The 18,909-nt window shown below is 40.1% G+C and overlaps 1 protein-coding gene across 1 annotated transcript; it reads left to right on the top strand.

Moving 5' to 3' along the window:
- Nucleotides 1–1,745: 1,745 nt before the first annotated feature.
- Nucleotides 1,746–15,820, top strand: zgc:154058 (Transmembrane protein 150A-like). The gene is made up of 6 exons (XM_044045309.1): nucleotides 1,746–2,013; nucleotides 3,392–3,635; nucleotides 8,959–9,006; nucleotides 9,483–9,569; nucleotides 10,558–10,625; nucleotides 15,614–15,820. Exons 2-6 carry the CDS (start codon nucleotides 3,571–3,573, stop codon nucleotides 15,745–15,747), a joined length of 402 nt encoding a protein of 133 aa, XP_043901244.1. The 5' UTR covers nucleotides 1,746–2,013; nucleotides 3,392–3,570; the 3' UTR covers nucleotides 15,748–15,820.
- Nucleotides 15,821–18,909: the final 3,089 nt, after the last annotated feature.

The following is an 18,909-nucleotide window of genomic DNA, read 5'->3' as shown; positions in this document are numbered from 1 at the left end:
AATTCTGGGAATACCCCTCCAATTTAAATCGTATTGATCTGACTTTTTTGGTCAATCAGTGCCAGACTAAAGAAGTGCAAACAGCACCACACAATGGATTAACTGCAAAAGTGCACCACATGTCAAAAATCCTTAGTAAAAATGTCTGATTTGTTCCCTGCACAGTAAATTAGGGTATTAATTCAAAAAATGAATGTTTTCCTGCATGCTTTCCCTGCACAGAACTCAGTACTTTATGTGGGAGCTTGATTGCAGGAGTTCATACAGGATTTACATGTAAACTGATGGTCTGTTAACAAATTATAGTGATTTAGACTGAGGAAAAAAAGCAAGAATGTTTTACAGCACTTTATAGCACAGCAGAAAAACTCTATCTCATTCTATCTGTGTCTGCGTGCACATTCAAAAGCACGTGTTGGAATGGGAAACATAGGAAAATACAGCTATAAGTTTTGGAGACCTTGTTACTCGACTTTGAGCTAAGGTAAGAAGAAATAAACAGACCCCCTGCATTGTACTGCAGGGGGCAGTACACACACACACACACACACACGCGCGCGCGCGCGCACACACTAGGAGAAGTACACTACAAAGGAGATGTGGCGCTTGATTATTTGTACCATGCGCAGCGGAGGTTCAACCCCAACTGAGCACCTCTCTCTTTTTTGCAGCGATCATTCATTCATACTTTATCTCATACTTTATCTCATAAAGAACATTTCTCTTATTAACTCATAATTATTACTTAGTATCTTATAATAATGAGATACTTTCTCGTTTTATCAAATTGCGGTCTCGGACGGTAGCCTTTTTTAGACACGTAACTCCTACAGTTTTCAAGATATTCAAACCATTCAAACTTGAACACGTTCAACTCAATTAGGACATTATCGGATGTATTCAGTTTTCCGAAATAGCAACTATTCTCCAAATTATTTAACATTTTCCACTGATTTTTTTCCACAGGAATGAATGAAGAAAATTTTAAAACAACATTTTCATACATCTTTAAACTCCTTCTAACTTATTCAACTTTTCAATGCCATTCCTACTTTTTCTACAATCAGAGTTTAAGTTTCATCAGTTTTTCAGTTTTTGGGCTTTTTCAGAGTTTAATGGTAGTGTGTATTATAGCCGCTAGAGTGAGAGGGTCCAGAAAAAAAAAAAGATTTTCTGATATAAAATTTACTTAAGTTTTAGAAGTAAAAGTATTTAAAAAGTGAGGAGTTTTGATTGAAGGAGGATTGAGCCAAGGCAGCTTAGTGGTAGGGCGTGTTGTCTTTCAAATGGAAGGTTGTGGGTTCAATTTCCTCTCTCTGCTAGTCTATATGTGTCCTTGAGCAAAACACATGTTGAAGCTTGTGAATGGGTGTCAATGAGTGAATGACAAAATGTAGTGTAAATCAGCTCATCAAGACTAGAAAAGCTCTATATTACCTACTCTTCTTCTTCTGAATTTATTTGGTAGTAACGAGTAACAAAGATAGTAACAAAGGAATAAAAATCGAAGTTGCTAGGAATATAAAACAAAGTACAGATAGATTAATGTTGTTCTTATGTACAGTGACGAAGTATTTGTACATGTAATATTACAACACTGCAAGACCGCTTATTTATTTTAGACTTTTTTTTTTCGTCACTTCCTTTGTAAGTGGAACCCGGCGCGCGCCCAGACTTAAATGCAACGCACCCTGCCACTGTTTCGGTGGGTGGGAGGGGCGGAGCTACACAGCTGGATTCTCGGAGGTGTCTCGTGGCGGCGGACAGACTTTGCCATCGTCTCCATGTGAGGGCGAGTCTCCTCCTCCTTCTTCTCCTCCTTCTTCTCTTCCTCCAGCTAACGGAGACTACTGCGAACTTTAACGGGGGTAAAGAAAGGAGAGAAGCTGGTGTTGGGTGTAGACCACACCGTGAAGCTTGAGTCCAGTGCTCCAGTGTGTGTGGAGGACAGGCCGGGCTTCTTTTCTCCACCTTCAACTGCTGGAACTTGTCAGTAAATCACGGAGGATTAAGGTGAGTTAGTACCGGATCAGGTCCTGACTCCTGACGGTGGAAAAGCTGCGAGTGTTTGCCGTGACACGGATGAAAACAGCCTCCATTAGCTGTACATGTAAATGTGGATCATTTATACCTGTTACCTGTCATGTTTTGTGATCGAAACTAGGGCTGCAGCGATTAATCGAGCATAACTTGATTACTAAATGAATCGCTAACTCATTTGATGATCAGTTAATCGGTTTGTGTGTGTGTGCGTGTTTTTTTATAATAACGTTTTAACGTGCTCTTACTTGTATTGATTTTGGGTTTCAACAATTAGCCGATTAATAGTCTTGATTGGTTTAAGTTTTGTTTTTTTAATAAGTGAAACAAGCTTTATTATTTTTCAGCTTCTTAAATGTGAATGTTTTCTGTTTTTCTTTGCTCCATATTACGAAGAAATCATTTGAACTGATTCTAATTTTGGTCTGTCTGGACAAAACCATACATTTTAACGTTTGGTAGAAATACACTTACAAACATTTTATGGGCCAAACAATAATTTTGTCACTCATTTTATGTTTATTTAATATGATCATTTGATGGTTAAACCATTTTTTAAACAACATTTGTGTACCCTGTATGCCTATGTTGCTGGTGTGTGTATTCATACACTGTGTGTTAATAGGTCATGCCTTGTTGAGTCCAAGATAAATGTCACTATGGGAACAAAATCAAATTATCTATCTATCTATCTATCTATCTATCTATCTATGCTGTGCTGGTTTGCATTTTAGGCATGAGGTGACAATCTTGAACAAAATAATTGTATTTCAGGATCATTTGGGCTGGGCAATAACTCAATACAAATGTATATTTTATGATATAAACATGTTTGTTGATATAATGTGAGTCACTACACATAAATGTTCAGGAGCATAAAACACGTCTTAACTTGTCTGACATCTCAATAATTATTAGTAATGATTTGCAACTTTTTTCTTATGATAATATTGTGAAAGCTTAAAGCTCCAGTGTGTATCTTCTGTCACCACCTGAGGAATTAGTACCAAGGGACTAACTCGTTTTGGTACATAATCCTGATTTCAGATTAGAGCGAATAGATGTTAAGACTTTTTTTCTGCATTTTTTTTGGTTGTCACATAGTTTTAGTACATTTTTAAAGCAGAAATTATGATCTGCTTTCATGTTTCTCTGTGTCGTGTATGACAGTGAATAGAATGCGGTTGCTTTTTGCACTCCAGGAAACTGAAACAGGAAGTTTTCATTCATTAAACAATAATTAAGGTAATTGTTAGTTGAGTCAGACTCGGATTGCTTTGATTGGCAAAGGGTTGGTGGTGATTATTGGTGAGTGACCCTGACCCGTTTCCCTTCTCCTCTCATTCACCAGCTGAAAGAGGACATCTGTCCGACCCGTGTCCCACCTACCACCCTCCGTCTTCAAGACCAAGACCATGACCAGATGCAGATGTCAGTCACACTCTTTTAAATGTTAGTACTACTTGAGCAGATATCGCTCGGCTGGCCGAAGAGGAAAAAGAAGAAAGAGACAGTTGAAGGTGCCGGAAGATGTCGATCTGGATGATACTGCCTGTCAGCCTCCCAGTTCTGACCATCACTGGGATATGGGTTGTGTAAGTGTTGCATTTCTTTGGCAATACCTGTTGCCCCCGGTAGTGAGTAGTGATGCAAGTTTTATTTTAGTGTTCATTCATATGGTTTGTTTTCTGTGCTGCCAGGCACAAAGAAAACATCTTGTCTATATTACAACCCACACATTAAAGCAAATTTGACCAACCACAGCCCTGAACATAAACTAGTTTACTGTTTATTAGACCATAAAAAACTGCTTTCACACACGTTTTTGCAGGCATACCCACTCTACAATCACAGTCATTTTGTTTTCAATACAGAGAAAAAAGGTGATGTTCTATAAATTACAAATCCGCTGTCCAAACCCTGTGACACCTCAGTCTCTTGCCTCGAGGAAAACAGCACTGCATATTTACCCTGAATTCCTGGGAGCCATGGCAATTGCATGTGGATTAACTCTCTCCTGGAAGCATCAGGGATTATCACCCTTCTCCTAAATGTGCGACATGCAGGTTTGAGTGTAGGGTAATTATCTGTCGTATCTGAGCAGATGTATGGCAGAGAAAAGAGTGAGAACCTCCCGGTTATGTCTGGCCTCACACCAGCTCTCCTGTCTGCCCTGTTATTATTCTGGGAGGAGAAAACACAAACCCTGAGGGGAGAGAGAGAGACAGATGGCCCCATTCCAAACTGTCGCAGTCCTGTATTTGGGCTTTGTGGTACATCTTTGATGAGTAGTGGGGGGAGTTGGCAGTCTAATCAGACGCCAGCGCTAACACCTTACACTACAGTTGAGCGTTTGTGTGAGACACGGCTGCTTTACAGTCCAGTCAGGAGTGTGCACGCATATTCAGGTATACAAGGCTTTGGAGGAGAAAAGGTCTGCTGCTATAGACCTACACTAATTTGAAAGCTGATCTGATCTTAAAATGTCAAATGGTGCGGACCGTAGGTCCATTTCCTTCCCGTTACCTTGACAAGGCTGCTTTGTTTCTATGAGCAATTTTGGCTCTTTTTTTTCCCAGACTGTGGAATGTTAAATGGCGTTGGAAATATTTATGTAGTGCCCTTTACATCAGAGGGCAAAGACGAGGCATAACAACAATAATACAAATAGAGAAGATAACATGCAAACATAATGCACAGAAGAAATCAGTCAAACCCAACACATGCAGAAACAGACAGAGGAACCCCACTTTAGATTAAATTGTTCTATTTGTGTTGTTGAAACTGCAACAATTATTCGATGAGTATTTGATATTGTTGACTATTTTGGTAATTTATTAATTGGTTTAAGTGTTTACTTTATTATAAAGTGAAAATGAATTATTTGAGTTCAAAGTCTTTGTTTATCTATGACAGGAAACATAGTTGCTTTGTGGACTAGGGGTGCACGATATTGGACTTTTTTGCCGTTATCCGATATGCCAATATATAAGTGGCCAATAACCGATATATATATGTATACGCCTTTCCTTTTGCCCAACTGCAGAAGTAATTTAGTCTCTTCTGTAGTGAAATTAACATAATGTCTGTATGTCCCAGCAGATATGGATGTAAAATATCTTTATTGTGCAAAATAAAAGAGCATAAACAGATAATAGATAATAGCTGTAGGGGGCGCTAGCCTTGAAGTCAAGGAAGTAGTAACTTTTTTCTGCCTACTATTTTAGTTGTATCGGCAGATCTTGGCGCGTTTAATACACTTTAAAGCTAATATCTGCCAACATGCTGATAATTTCTTGCATCGCTAACAATATAACAATTGGATATTTAACCAACGGACACGTGTAAATAAGAATATTAAGTAGTAGATTTAGGTTTGGTGAAAGGATGCCACTTGCTGCTCCCCTCCTTCACTGTGGCAGACTGAGCTGGAACAAGGTACAGAAAAATGACATGAGTGTGAGCAGAAGTTTGACTCAGCATCTGGTGGCCATGCTCGGAGAGGAATGCTCATTCTTGTGCCCACCCAAGAGTTTTGGCTAAGATTCTTTTTGCTGACCTTCCAAGTGTGCTCCAGCTCTCAGCTGCCCGCCTGATTGTTTACATTTTAAACAGCTTTTGATCGTTGTTTGTCTTCAAAATATTAAAAAGTATTCACCATTTTACTTGGATCTTTAGCAAACTAGTAAGAGAAGCAAGTGGGAGTTCTGCACACAGTGAGTGCCAACATCATCCACAGTCTTATTCCACCCTTTCCTGTGGTTTCTACTATATTCGTTTGCTGTCAAAATCAGATTTTCCATGAACAAGTTTTCCAAGTGTTGGTTGTTGAATCCTGAATGGAAAAGTAACGAAACACTCAGTCAGTCCCACAGACATGCAATTAGCGTTTACAACCTCTGCTGTGCTGTGATAGATGTCTAATTATGCAAACAAACCCATTATTACTTAGCCTCCTTCGAAGAATGCATAAGTTTACTTCCATGTTTGGAAAAGGGGCGTTTTTATTCAGACGTTTCCCAGAGCTGCACTGCTGCTATTTTAGCATTTGGAAGTCTCAACATGGAAAATATAACTGCTTCACTTGGCTGTGGTTTCTTTTCCTGTATTCTTTCTAATGAACTCCCTTAGTTTATGTCTGTATTTGCTGTATGCGTCTTTTGTTTTCACCAAGTTGGTGTTATTCTTTTGTGGTTTGGACTTGGAGTTCTGGCAGTCTTCTACCTGAAGGCCATGTTCCATTCACGGGTTTCCTCTGTGTGTTATACAAGTACAGTTCCCTTTACAGTCAACATGTTTGCAATTTGGCTTGTATGACTTTCAGATGGTGATTCACATAGCATGATGCCAACCGGTATTAGCCAAACAAGTGTTACCACCCTTTATATGAGTCAGAGGGTACAACACATGTGTTTTACTGAATACAAGAAAGCTTTTAAAGTTGGGAAAGTTGGGCCACAAAGAAAGATGTTAAGAGCAGATAGTGCTTTTGGATTTGTTTGAAATCTATCAAGTGTTGATTCACTGTTTGCTTTTTACATTTTGCAAGGATTTTTGTCGTAGGCCTATCAGTCCAGTGCAAACAGATGACGATAATAGCCATCTTGACAGACATGAACTGCGGAGTTTCCTTTTCACAGATGACAAACATGGCAAATTATCGTCTAGTTGGGACACGTTCCCGACAGCAGGAGAAACTGATTTGTTGGTTACTTTACCGACTATGTTTTAGAACCAGAAATACTTCCCCATACAATTGGCAGATGCTTTGGTGTTGTGATTATCTTCTCAGAAGGATAGTTTATCTTTTTTGTGTAATCAAATGTTTTTTTTTGGTCGAGCAAATGGGCTTGAATGCAGGCTTCAAACAGTCTAGGCTGTTTATTTTTAACTCAGATTGATTTTGTATCCGGTGCCTCTGTAGGACCTTTCTGACATAGATACTGACCTCATAAGGACCAGTATTCTGCACCTTCTTTCTGAGGAACTGGTTAAGTTCAGGGCAAAGGTTTGAATTGTGGGTTAGTTTAAGCATTAACTGGTTATGGTTAAGTTAGTGATAAGGCTTTGGTTCGCCTCTCCAAATGAATGGAAGTCAATGGGAGTCCTTCAAAGTATGAAATCTGTATGAAAACTGTTGTTTGTGTTATGAATTATTTCCACCTAACATGCCAATTTTCTGATACTAAATGACTTTGGCTGCAGTGAAAGGGCACATTTGTTTCTTCTAAAGAGTGACCTGTTTTAAGAAGATGAACAAGCAGTGATCGGCTTTAACATCATTCTGCCTCAGGGTTTTAAGACCCTTTATTTCCAACAACAGGTTCCACTCAGCTGCTTCTACCTTGTCCATACATGTTCAAGACATGTGGAACTACAGAGGAAAATGGCACTAACATGCAGAAGAATGGAATTCAACACAAGTCCTTAAAAGGATAGCTGCGCAAACGTGTGTGTGTGTGAGGTTGTATGATTTGTCTCTCCAAAGACTGGTTTGTGTGCAAGATACTATCGACCTTGAAGACATTTTTTAATTGGTACTTAACCTCCTACTGAACTACAGCTGCGTTCAGGACAGATAGTCTCTGTGTCTGACTGTGTCTCGTTCGTCTGCTGGCCTTTACATCGTCTCATCCTTCCAATCCATCCATTCTGCCTGTTGCCATTTGTTGTCAGAGGTCCAATCGGAAAGATGATGACGAATAATCATGTGTTGTGTGTGTGTGTGTATATATATATATATATATATATATATATTGATTATACTGCACAGTTTCATATATAAGTTCTTGTAACTATTAGCTCTTGTTCTTCAGTTTAAACCAGCCTTTTAATGCAACCCAATGCAATTATTTTGCTTGAAAGGCATTTTTGATGGTACACAGACTTTCGAGAATGAGAATGGTGCTTCTATCGTTTCCACCCTAAGCCCTGAATGCATGTGCACTGTATTATCATACCTTGATTTGAGTAACGGAATGATGGTTAGCTTTGAACCGCTGGAATTGTGACCAGTCTGTTGCAAAGAAATCTAGATGAGATGATCGGTTAATAAATGCTGAGAAGTCACTAGTTGTCCTTCTTCTTCATGTTTGTCCCATTTCCATCTGTAGTTCCACATGTCTTAAACATATTTGGACAAGGTAGAAGCAGCTGAGTTGAACATGTTGTTGGTAATAAAGTGTCTTTAAAACCCTGAGGCAGAATGATGTAGAAGCTGATCACTGCTTGTTCATCTTCTTAAAACCAGTCACTCTTTGGAAGAAACAAACATGCCCTTTCACTGCAGCTAATATATTAAAACATGTCCACTATTAATTATTTTCATTGTCGATTAATCTGTCGATTATTTTCTCGATTAATCGACTACTTGTTTGGTCTGTAAAATATCAGAAAATGTGTTTACCAACCCAGGAAATGAATTGTTTTGTCCACAAACCAAAATGATTCTGTTTTAATCATTTCTTTGTTTGAGAGAGCCGCCAAAATAGTTGCCGATTTATTTGAGTAATCGATTTATTGACTAATCATTTCAGTCCTAAAGTCGACTAGAAACAAGTCTCCACGTCTAAATTTGAAGAACAGGTCTTTAACTCACAGAGTAGTTTTCATCTTTTTGATTCTCCGGTCATTGACATTTCTGTGGAAGTGACAGGTCAGTGACTGGCCTAAATAAACAATAAAGTTTTAGTAATAGTCACACTGGTTTGACTGACACGGGTCAGTCTTCACAATCTTTGGCCCTATATGCATAAGATAAGAGATGAAGTGATGTGGTCATCGAGGTTGAACAAACAATTGGATGTTGAGGTTTTTAAAAGATAAGACTTCATTTTCTTAAGGACATTCTCCTCTCACCTGAATCCTGATGCTTTATTTGTATATTTGGCTAATGGTGCTTCCTCTCTTTTGTTTTAGCTACGCCATGGCCCTGTACAACCAACATGTCTGCCCTGTGGATAATTGGTACGTTGCTGAAACCCTCCTGTACTCTTGCTTTAACCATTTAATCATAACATGTACAAAACCATGGCCCCGTCCGTGTCGGTCTCTGCATGTTTCCCAATCTTTTTGCTGCAGGATACGTTTATTTTTCTCAGTGCATTCATCCCAGTTGTTATTATTTCACCTAAAACTGAGAGACATGCATCTAAATCAGCGCATAACCCCAAAGAATAATGTGCAGTAAATGAACACAGATCAAAACTGTGATTAACTATATGTCATTGCTTTCATGCAGTTTGAGTCACGTTTTTGACAATTGTGGTTTGACTTACCATTCTTAGAAAGCCTGCTTGTGATTTCACAACATAGTTTTCAAGGAAAAATAACACTGGGATACTGGCATCTAGTGATTGGATAATTATTCCCGGCCTTATGTTTCCTAGACAAGTTTTGGCTCCTTCCACTGAACTTGAACTTGTGTGTGTTTGATTTTCCAGGTTGTACAACCAGTCATGTGAAGAGGAGCTTTATTTACAGAGTGGACCAACCTTGTGCTGCACACTAGACAACGTACCTCTCATCAGGTCAGTGAGTCTCCCTGCCTGAACTCCACCCTCCCTCCCCTCTGCATGTCCCTCTGTCTCCTCTCTGTCTCTTTGTTTGAAGTCTTGGTCATGTCGTTAACAGGAATACTGTCCCATTGTTTAACGTGACTCCTGTTGGCACATCGTTGACAAAAAGTGAAGGCGCGTCAAGCAGACCGTTCCCTGAGTGTGTGACTGTGTGAGTGTGTGTATGTGAGTGCATTCTGAAAATAACTTGGGGCTGAAATATCCTGCTGCCACCGTGGCAGCCCAGAGGCAAAACATGGGTCAGCTTTTAACCAAGTAAACACACTCACACAGAGCTGGGAGTAAGTTTAGACACTCCCACTCTCCCGTTTAGCTTTTTTTGGTCCACATCAGAGGCCAGCTGCAGAGTGTAAAGACTGAGGTCTGAAGAAAAGGCTTTGTAAAGTGTACACAAATCCCTTTTTAATGTTGACTAAATGACTAAATGTGGCTGACATTTACAGGGCACGATGATGTTCCATGAAAGTAGAAATATCATAGTAATGCACAAATAATTCAAAGATAATGCAAATATTAGTCTTATAAATGTTCCATTTTTATCCACAGAGTGAACTGAAGATTGTGTGTGTGTGTGTGTGTGTGTGTGTGTGTGTGTGTGTGTGTGTGTGTGTGTGTGTAACTGCAGTCAGCTGAGAAGTCTTTGTTGGCAGCATATCAGGGCACAGACGGCCTGTGTTGACTGTCTCCTGCCTTCCCGTCCTACAAACATTTCCCATTCCTAGAAGAGAGGCAGTATGCAGTAGGTGAAAAGTCAAAGACTTCACGAAGGGATGTGAGGAAACGTAGTCCCCCCCCAACCCCTTACTAGACAAGCACAAAGCCTCTCTAACATGTAACATGTCAGAGTGCACGACGTGGGAGGAGGAATAAGTGTTCCCGTGCAGTGTGTGTAGGTTGATTCACTGATTTTCTCTGATAGATTGTTTACTTTTTCTTGCAGTAAATGTGGGACACTTCCCCCTGAGAGCTGCTTCTTCAGCCTTATCTGCAGTACAGGCTCATTCATAGGTAAGTTACAAACACAGTGTCCTATTTTACGCCTGTTATTAAGCCTCTGGTTTGTGCTTTCAGGTGTAGGTTTTGCAGAGGTAGAGAGGTAGGGTGAGGTTTAAGGGTTAACTGGCCCTTTATAACGATTTTTTTCAGGGGCAAACATACTTTGAGATATTTCCCAGAATCTGAAACTGTTACCACCACAAAACCCAGCTCATACTTTGTGTGACCTTGATTTTGCAGAGTTCCGTGTGACATAAATTTCATAAATTCAGTGGAATTCCACACAAACTGGATGTGTGCACTTCACCCTCAGTCTCCGTAAGCGCCGACTGCGCATCGTCCTTGCAGCTCAACACTTTCCAGGCCGAATGGTGGCAAGCTTTTGTTTAGGTCAAAAGATACAACAACAAAAAGATGGTTACCATGGAAACTTGTCTCAGGCTACCCTATCGTACGTTCTTGAACGGCTGTGCTTCAGTCAGGAATTTCCAGTAACATCAGATCTGCTGCCCTTTAGAAAATTGCTGGTTTCTCACAAAACCTACAACCACACTGACCGTGATCCAGTCAAACTCTTGCATGTGGCGAATTTGACTGTTGACGGAGGTTGAAATGGTAACAGAATAGCTTTGCAGTGAGTGTGTATTAGGAAAGCAAAACATGTGCTCTCATGTACGGGCCTGTTTTGGTTGGTCTCCATGTGCTGTCCCTGTTAACCGGTGGTGCCGTCTACTCTGATGTAGCTAATGTTTCCCAGCTGTGTCTTAGACTTCTTCTCCGTGTGTGTGTTTATATGTACGACATATAAAAAAGGCTGGCGAGAGGTTTGTTTACAAGGATTCTCCATGCTTCTGTTTTAGGCCTGATGGTCTGACCATTCTTCAATAACTGATTGATACATTTGAGAGGGAGGCTGGAGCGAATCCATGATCAGACAATAATCTTAGAGCTTTTGTCTTCATGTACGTATTTACTGTATGTACAGTATGTGTTGAGGTGTGGTCAGAGCAGCATGTTTGTGCGGCTCCTGTCAGACGACCACAACTACTGTCAACCTTGCGTACATTCCCTAGATGCCCTTTTCCCTGCTGACATTTTCATGATCACAGAACCGCTAGAACTAAAATGAAGCATCTTATGATGACAAAAAAAACAACTAATTGTTGGCAGACTTTCTGTCTCCATTGCTCAGCTATATGTGTATCTGCACAGTGAGCCAGTGAGTCTGTTATCATATCACATAATGCATCTGCAACCTTCAGAAGAATCACACATTTACAGTTTCATTTCACTTAATATACTATAAACATAATCACTAAGAATAAAAGGAACAGGCTGAATCCCTTAATGCTTCCTTTTTTTATTCTCTCTATGAGACACCACCAGAATACCAGCGTTATGTAAATATCAAATATCACTATAAATTCTAGCTTTTTTGAAACTGCACAAAGCAATTTAATCATTTTTATCCCCAGGTCAGACTTGGCTGCATGAGTCTTCACGGTCCAGTTAGTGTGTAAAGTGATATCATGTTAATACCGTGTTAATACCTGAGATAAAGCCGCTCTACAAAAGTAGATTCAATTGATGTGGCATGTACTGTATCTGTACAACAGGCTACTGTAAATAATCACTGCTGAGCTTCTTAGCGTATTGATTTATGTCGTGCATCGTCGATCGTGCCTGTAGCCTGTCTAGACCCAGTGAACTGCATATTACATCAGGACATCTTTCTGCCACATACACACACACAATGTTTTAAAGACAATGCATACATTATTTCATCCTGTGTGAGAGAATGCTGCAGGATTTTTGGGTTGAAACTTATCTCCTTGTGGTCATGGCAGGGTTAATTTAACTTTTAAGTGTAGAGTGTGGCCAGTGGAGGAATATGCATTTATTGTGATGGTGTTTTCATTCATTCATTAGTTCACCGTTGTCTGCATGTGAGAAGAGGAATGTTTGTTTGTTTGCATAAATTCAGCGCCGGACACGCCTGCCTTCCACCCCACCCTGGCATAGAAATTGAATTCACTTGCTCCGTCTTCATTTAAAAATGAAGAAGAATAAAAAAGGGCAGAAATGGAGAGCTTTGAAAATGATAAAGCATTTCCCTGGATTTTGCTTTTGGATTTGGTTCCTTTTTTTAGCGTGACTATTGTTGTGGCCAGAAAGCTCTGTTGACTCTTAGTGTCGGTCTCACTTTCACCTCACCATTGTAATTTCAAGCTCGTAGTACTTTCTGTAAACAACTGCAGAAGAGAGAATCATCTTCCTGTTTACACTGTCCTCCCCTCACGTACACAATGTACTTGACTTAGGGATGCACGTTACAGTTATCGGCCGATATTGGCCTTTAAATGTGTTATCTGATATCTACAAACGCAAAAATCCCTCAACATGACTAAAACAGTAGTATTTAATATACATATACCAAATATTATGTTAATTTCACCACAGAAGAGACGTCTGCAGTTGGATATAAGGAAAAACGTGTATATATGGGTAACTGTTTTTGGCCCAAGCACTCCCGATACATTGGCAAACAATGTAATCTTTAACTTGAATGGTTAAATGATGAGTGTTTTAAAGTGTGAATCACCATTTTCAAATGAAAACACAGTCCTATGGACATAGCCATAGGAATACGAGTAGGGCGACATCTAACGGTTATTTTCTCGATTAATCCATTACGTGTTTGGTCTGTTAAACATCAGAAAATGTTAAAGAAAAATGTCGATCAGTGAGAACATCATTATTTCCAGGTTTAAGAAACTGGAAAATGTTCCCATTTAAGAAGCTGAAAAAACACAAAACTTGTTTTAATCATTGAAAAAAACCCACTGAAACCAGTTTATCGATCAGCAAAAGTCGCTCAATTATTAGTCGATGAATTGAATTAACATTGCTGCTCTAAAGTATGACATGCTTTACAGTATATAAATGTATTTGTTAAACTTAAGATAAGTGACTGTGGGTCGGCTTTCATGTCTACTTATTAGTCTCATGCTGTAGGAACCTGTGAGCTAAAAGTAAGCTATGCATAAGAACAAAAACAGAAGAAACATGGACATTCTAATGGAGAGCAGCTGGGCAAAATCATCGTCTCTAACCTTCAAGCCAACTTCTCATCATCTTAAGTCAATGCCAGTGCATTTAGCCACACTCATTTGTTATGATAGAAGAGTTATTTTGTCGAAAATGCTGTAGGGAAGATCCGCAGGCAGCCAGTCTGCAGCAGAGACACAAATATGCCGTAATCTAAGTAAATTAATGCATTTGACATTCTGGTCCGTTCAGTCACATGTTCTTGTGGAGTAGGAAAAAAAGAGACACCAAGGAAACAAAATCAAGATTGTTTCCGAGCCCGGGGACAGTTTTCGTTTGTCCATGACTGTGACTGAAATCACTTTTTTCTTTTCCAAGATTAATATGGAGCTCAAGGAACAGAGAGTTGAGAAGACAAACACACTCCCTAGGGCCAGAGGATTTAAAGAAAAACAATATCATACATTATGTAATCATATCTGTTACAGTGACTTTAGCTGGACACCTAATTCATACGGTATGTTCCTAATATTTCGATTATAGATATGTAGCAACATTTCAGTGACGTTTTTACATGGTTTAGTTTGTGGACAAGAAAAGTTAACATGTTTATATAAACAAAATGGTTAATCCTAATCCTAACTATTCACTTCCCTCCCTTTCAATCCTATATCACCTAAATCCATTTAAATTAGCATTCAGCATTAAAATATGGGGTTAAAATGAAGAAAAGGAAGCATTTATCCTGTTAAACAGCTGAACGACCAGGGTTTTTTTTCCCTCACATTAGAATCCATTTCTGAAGCTTTTAGTGTGCGCTTCTTTATGTTTTCACTCACATTCCAACTTGTTTGCAGCCGTTACTAGCACAATGTTGCTGTTACCATCAGCCCCGATATAAAACACAGCACTTCCTGTGTGCAGCATGGGAATGTCACCTGGCAACACAAGATCATAACACTGCTATATGGAGAAACGGGAAGTTGTGGGGAGATGGTCGGCTCCACACAAACAACTCATTTGACAGTTGTTTGAATGGACATTTGTTTATGTTGAAAAGTGAAGTATAAATTCAAAGCAGGATGTAGGTTTGATTATCGACCAGCAAGCAGAGCACCACCACTTTACATGACATTGGAAAAAGCAGCGGGTTTTTTTTTTGTAACAAATTGATTTCTGATTATTGCTTGTATACTGGGACATGGTCCAGTTGAGCGGCGGCGTTAACGCACTGTCCTTTCCTTTGTTGTCAGGTACCGTGTTGTCCTTGGAGACAGCTTTACAGTATGACAACGGTTCCTTTCTTCTCTGTGACCTTGCTTCTGATTTCATTCTCTTTTGGCTGTGGCGGCTGACTCTCACACAGAGATGAGATGCAGGTTACCTCACAGTTTGGTCTCAGGGATATTGTGCTAGTTTTCAGGTCAACACAGGAGGGGTACAGTGTCCCCTCTTACTCCTTCAGCCTCCTCTGTTTCACTCATCCCATCTGCTCTGCTTTCCACCAGTGGTGAGGAGCTAACAAAGAAAAAAACCAAGGGGGGGGGATCAGCTCCTCATCATAGCGACAATACCCCTAGTCACAGCCAATTAGCACATCAGCAGTCATCTGTCCCATATACTGTATTTCTCTTCCCTTGGTCTTTTAATCTTATGTAAGACTACAACCAACCCCCACTTGTGGATCATTGCCACTTTCCCGCCATTTCCTTCCCCTTATTTCCAACTCGTCGGGCAGAGAATTTCAACTTCCTGTGATTCTCAAACAGCAGGAATTCTTTTGTTTCTGTGGTAAAGGAGGTGTTTTCTTTGCACTGAATGTAAACAGTATGTATTTTGCTTTCACATGCGAGCCTAATGTCACCTGGTGTCCCATTCATGCAGCCTTTCACACCTCTTCTGATGCAGTACTGTGGTTTTAGTCTCTGTCTTTTCCCTCTGTCTCCCCGCAGTTATGGTGATCGTTCTGCTCCGATACGCCCACGTGATTGAGAAGCACCAAAACTGTGTTCTCAACACAGCGAGTCTCTCCACAGGCTGGATCTGTGCTGCTGGACTCATCATGGTTGGCAACTTCCAGGTATGATGACATAGTTTGTTTGCACAGAGAACTCTAAACATTGAGAAAACGCAACTGCAAAGAAAAGAAAAAACAGAAATAGGGACAATTTTGTGACATGGTTGACGTGTAGGATGTGGAGGTGGAAAACAAGACTATGTTTCACAGCAATTATCTCAGTGAAAATATATTAAGTCATGCAGTGTTTGTTTCTTCCCCTTTCTTTAATTTCTTCCTCAAATGACGACCTTCTCTTTCCACCTCTAAACACACACACACACTCTCTAACTTGTTTTTATATCTCACTGAGGACACATCATTGACATAATGAATTCCCTAACTCCTTACCCGAACCTTAAACATCACAACTAAGTGCCTAACCTTAAACCCAATACTAACTCTAACGCTAACACCAGGCCTTAACCCTGAAAAAGCCCTTTAAAATTCTGGTGCCCAAGGTCAAAATGTCATCCCAAAGATAGGCTTTTACCTTTTTTGGACCTCACAAAGTACTATAAATACAAGTACTCAAACACACATTCTTGTACAGCATTCTCAATGAGGACACTCAATCAGACATAAAGCTTTTCCTTGCCCATTATCCTTACCTCTAGCACTACATCCTGAGGCCTAACCCCTTAACCTAAAGCTAATTCTAACCCTTACCCTTAAACCAACTCTCAAAACTACTTCAAGGTTTTAAAGATCTAGCCAGAATCTTCTCAAAAGGTCAAAATGTCCTCCTAAAGATAGATTTGAACCCAAATGTGTCCTCACAGACTACTACATTTACACTTGTACAAACACGCGTACAGTGAAGTTCTGAATAGATCCACATGAAGTCTGTTTAAATCTGTGCCGCCTTCACTGACACGGCCATGTGCTGCCTTTTGAAGTAGTTTAGTGTTAAAACTTCAAGAAAAGAGAGAATCCAACCTGAATTCCTGTCCACTAGATATTTGTTCTTTGGGAAAGAATTTCCTCAAGTTTAAATATTTGATGTCCTGGCTGGATGCCAAGAGTGAAAGAGAGGTTTTGAAGAAATAAGAGAAAAGGGAAGTGAGACAACACAGACGTTGCTGGGGTTGCTATGTTATGAAATACTTGGAATTATTCAATTTTTTTCTCTCCAACAGCATGTTAACTACTTGTTGGTCTCTTCCCGCTCGGTCAGCTGTCAACAGGTGCTCATAAGAACTTTGCTGTTTTTGAATGTACCATTTTCCAGTTTCATTGGTGTAGATCGTTTTTTTCCCCCAATGAAAAGGATGGATACTTTTATACAATCGTGGTTTTGTTGTACATTTTTTTTAAGCATACATTTGAGAAGAAATAATTGGAAAACTGCAGAGGGGAGGAGAGACGTGACACTGGCTCTTTTGACCACTAAAATACTACCTTGTTTCATACAAGAGAGCATTGTATGCATCTGTTATCATTGTTGTATAATCAGCTTGTTTTTCCCTGAAAAGAAGTGCATTACAGGCATGGAAAAAAACAAGCAAAGAACGGTATAATAATTTCACTGCTTTTTGGATAATTGTGATTTTAGTGTAATCATTCTTTTTTGCCTTGGATTCCTTTGTTAACAGAGTCGTTCCACTTTATATGCAGTATGTTTGTCTTGCGACAAAGTCATAAATAAATCACCATGTTGCCTTTCGTGACTGCAGTGACTGCATAATTGCTCGTAGGCGACATCTTTCGCGTCTGTCGGGTGTGATAGACGCAAGAGTGATAAATGAAATGGCTTCATTTAACAGGATATTTCAGAAGATCACTGTGTAATGAAGATGGGGCAGGGTGTGGAACAGATGTGCAGATGATAGGTTGCAGGAGAGTGCATGAAGGTCATTTTCGCGTCTTCCCCCCACCCCTCCAAAGCCTCTGCTCTCCAGAATTGGGAGGGATTTTACGGGAAGGGTAGGGGGAAGTGAGTCATCAAGTGTGGCCATGCATGAAGCAGAGCCGGGCAGGCATGGTGTGTGCGGAGCACAGGCTCCATCTATAACCAATCACAGACACTCGCTCTCACACTCGCATCTCCTGCACTTGGGGACAATCCAGTGGAATGGAAATAGAGATGGAAATGATAGTGAATGGAACTGCGTGATAGAATATACATGGACGTCCTGCAGCAGAATGAAGTACGGGTCCAAATTAGAGTCTAAACCATATGTACAGAGCATCCATAGCAAAAACACATGGTAACACACTCGGTGGTGGCAAGTGATTCAGTTTGTCGATGTGTGAGCATAAAGCTGTGGCCGCACAGCTGTGGTGTGGCTGCTTGAGCTTTTCTCTCCGGTGGTTTGATGGTTTGGGCAAAGAAGCGCGTAAATAGGTGATTGCTACCACACAAACATCTTTGGTTTGTGACCAAGTTCGAGAAGACCTTTCACATTTTCATCCTCCTCATTATTTAATCTGAGCCCCAGCACTTGACAGTGTCTGCTCTTGGCATATTATACAACAGAAGTGCAAAGGTTTATTCGATGTTAATGGCTTAATATATCATCCACCAGGTAGTGACGACAACTACTGACAGAATCTTGGACACACACGCACACGCACACGCGCACACACACACACACACACTGTATTCCTTAGCTCCTAACTCTAACCTTAAAAAGACAGTGTTATTTTTTCTTTCCGTGTGGGTGTTTATCTGCATCTCGTCATTAGTATTTTTCCTAAACTGTTCAATCTCAAACTCCAAATTGACACAAACTGATCAAACGAGGCAACATTAAAGACCAGCACCTTCCCTGTCCACTCGAGCTTAAATCACTGATTTCTTCCATGGACTTTGGTGTGGGAGAGCACTTCACAAACTGCAGTTTTACAGACAGAAAAGGCTGTCGGCGAGTTAAAGTGTTGATCGTATTCTGAAGATGCCGTAGACATAAATGAGGATTGTGTTAAGTGGCTAAAACCATGTGAGGGCAGTACTACATGTTTACAGGTTTCAGTGGTGACCAACGCTGCATTTTCATCTCAGCCTATATGTTATTTGCCATTGTGAGGCAAATAAATTGTTAGCAATACAAGTCGATAACAGAGCTCCACATGGTATTGTGTGCACAAAAACAGCATGGCAACAGGTCTACGGTTAAAAAGTAAGCAGTATTTTGTGTCTGATTTTCTGTGAAAAGAGTAGCAGTGGGGCATGTGAGGTAGCTCTGAGGT

This window comes from Solea senegalensis, linkage group LG15 (assembly GCF_019176455.1).
Source record: "Solea senegalensis isolate Sse05_10M linkage group LG15, IFAPA_SoseM_1, whole genome shotgun sequence".
Classification (NCBI taxonomy): domain Eukaryota; kingdom Metazoa; phylum Chordata; class Actinopteri; order Pleuronectiformes; family Soleidae; genus Solea; species Solea senegalensis.
The sequence above is the reverse complement of the archived record's forward strand: the minus strand, read 5'-3'. Positions and strand labels throughout refer to the sequence as shown.

Excerpts from the sequence above, each read along its gene's own strand:
- zgc:154058 (XM_044045309.1), top strand. The coding sequence starts at position 3,571 with ATGTCGATCTGGATGATACTGCCTGTCAGCCTCCCAGTTCTGACCATC. Across the intron at positions 3,636-8,958 it reads ATCACTGGGATATGGGTTGT|CTACGCCATGGCCCTGTACA; the intron begins GTAAGTGTTGCA and ends CTTTTGTTTTAG. Across the intron at positions 9,007-9,482 it reads GTCTGCCCTGTGGATAATTG|GTTGTACAACCAGTCATGTG; the intron begins GTACGTTGCTGA and ends TTGATTTTCCAG.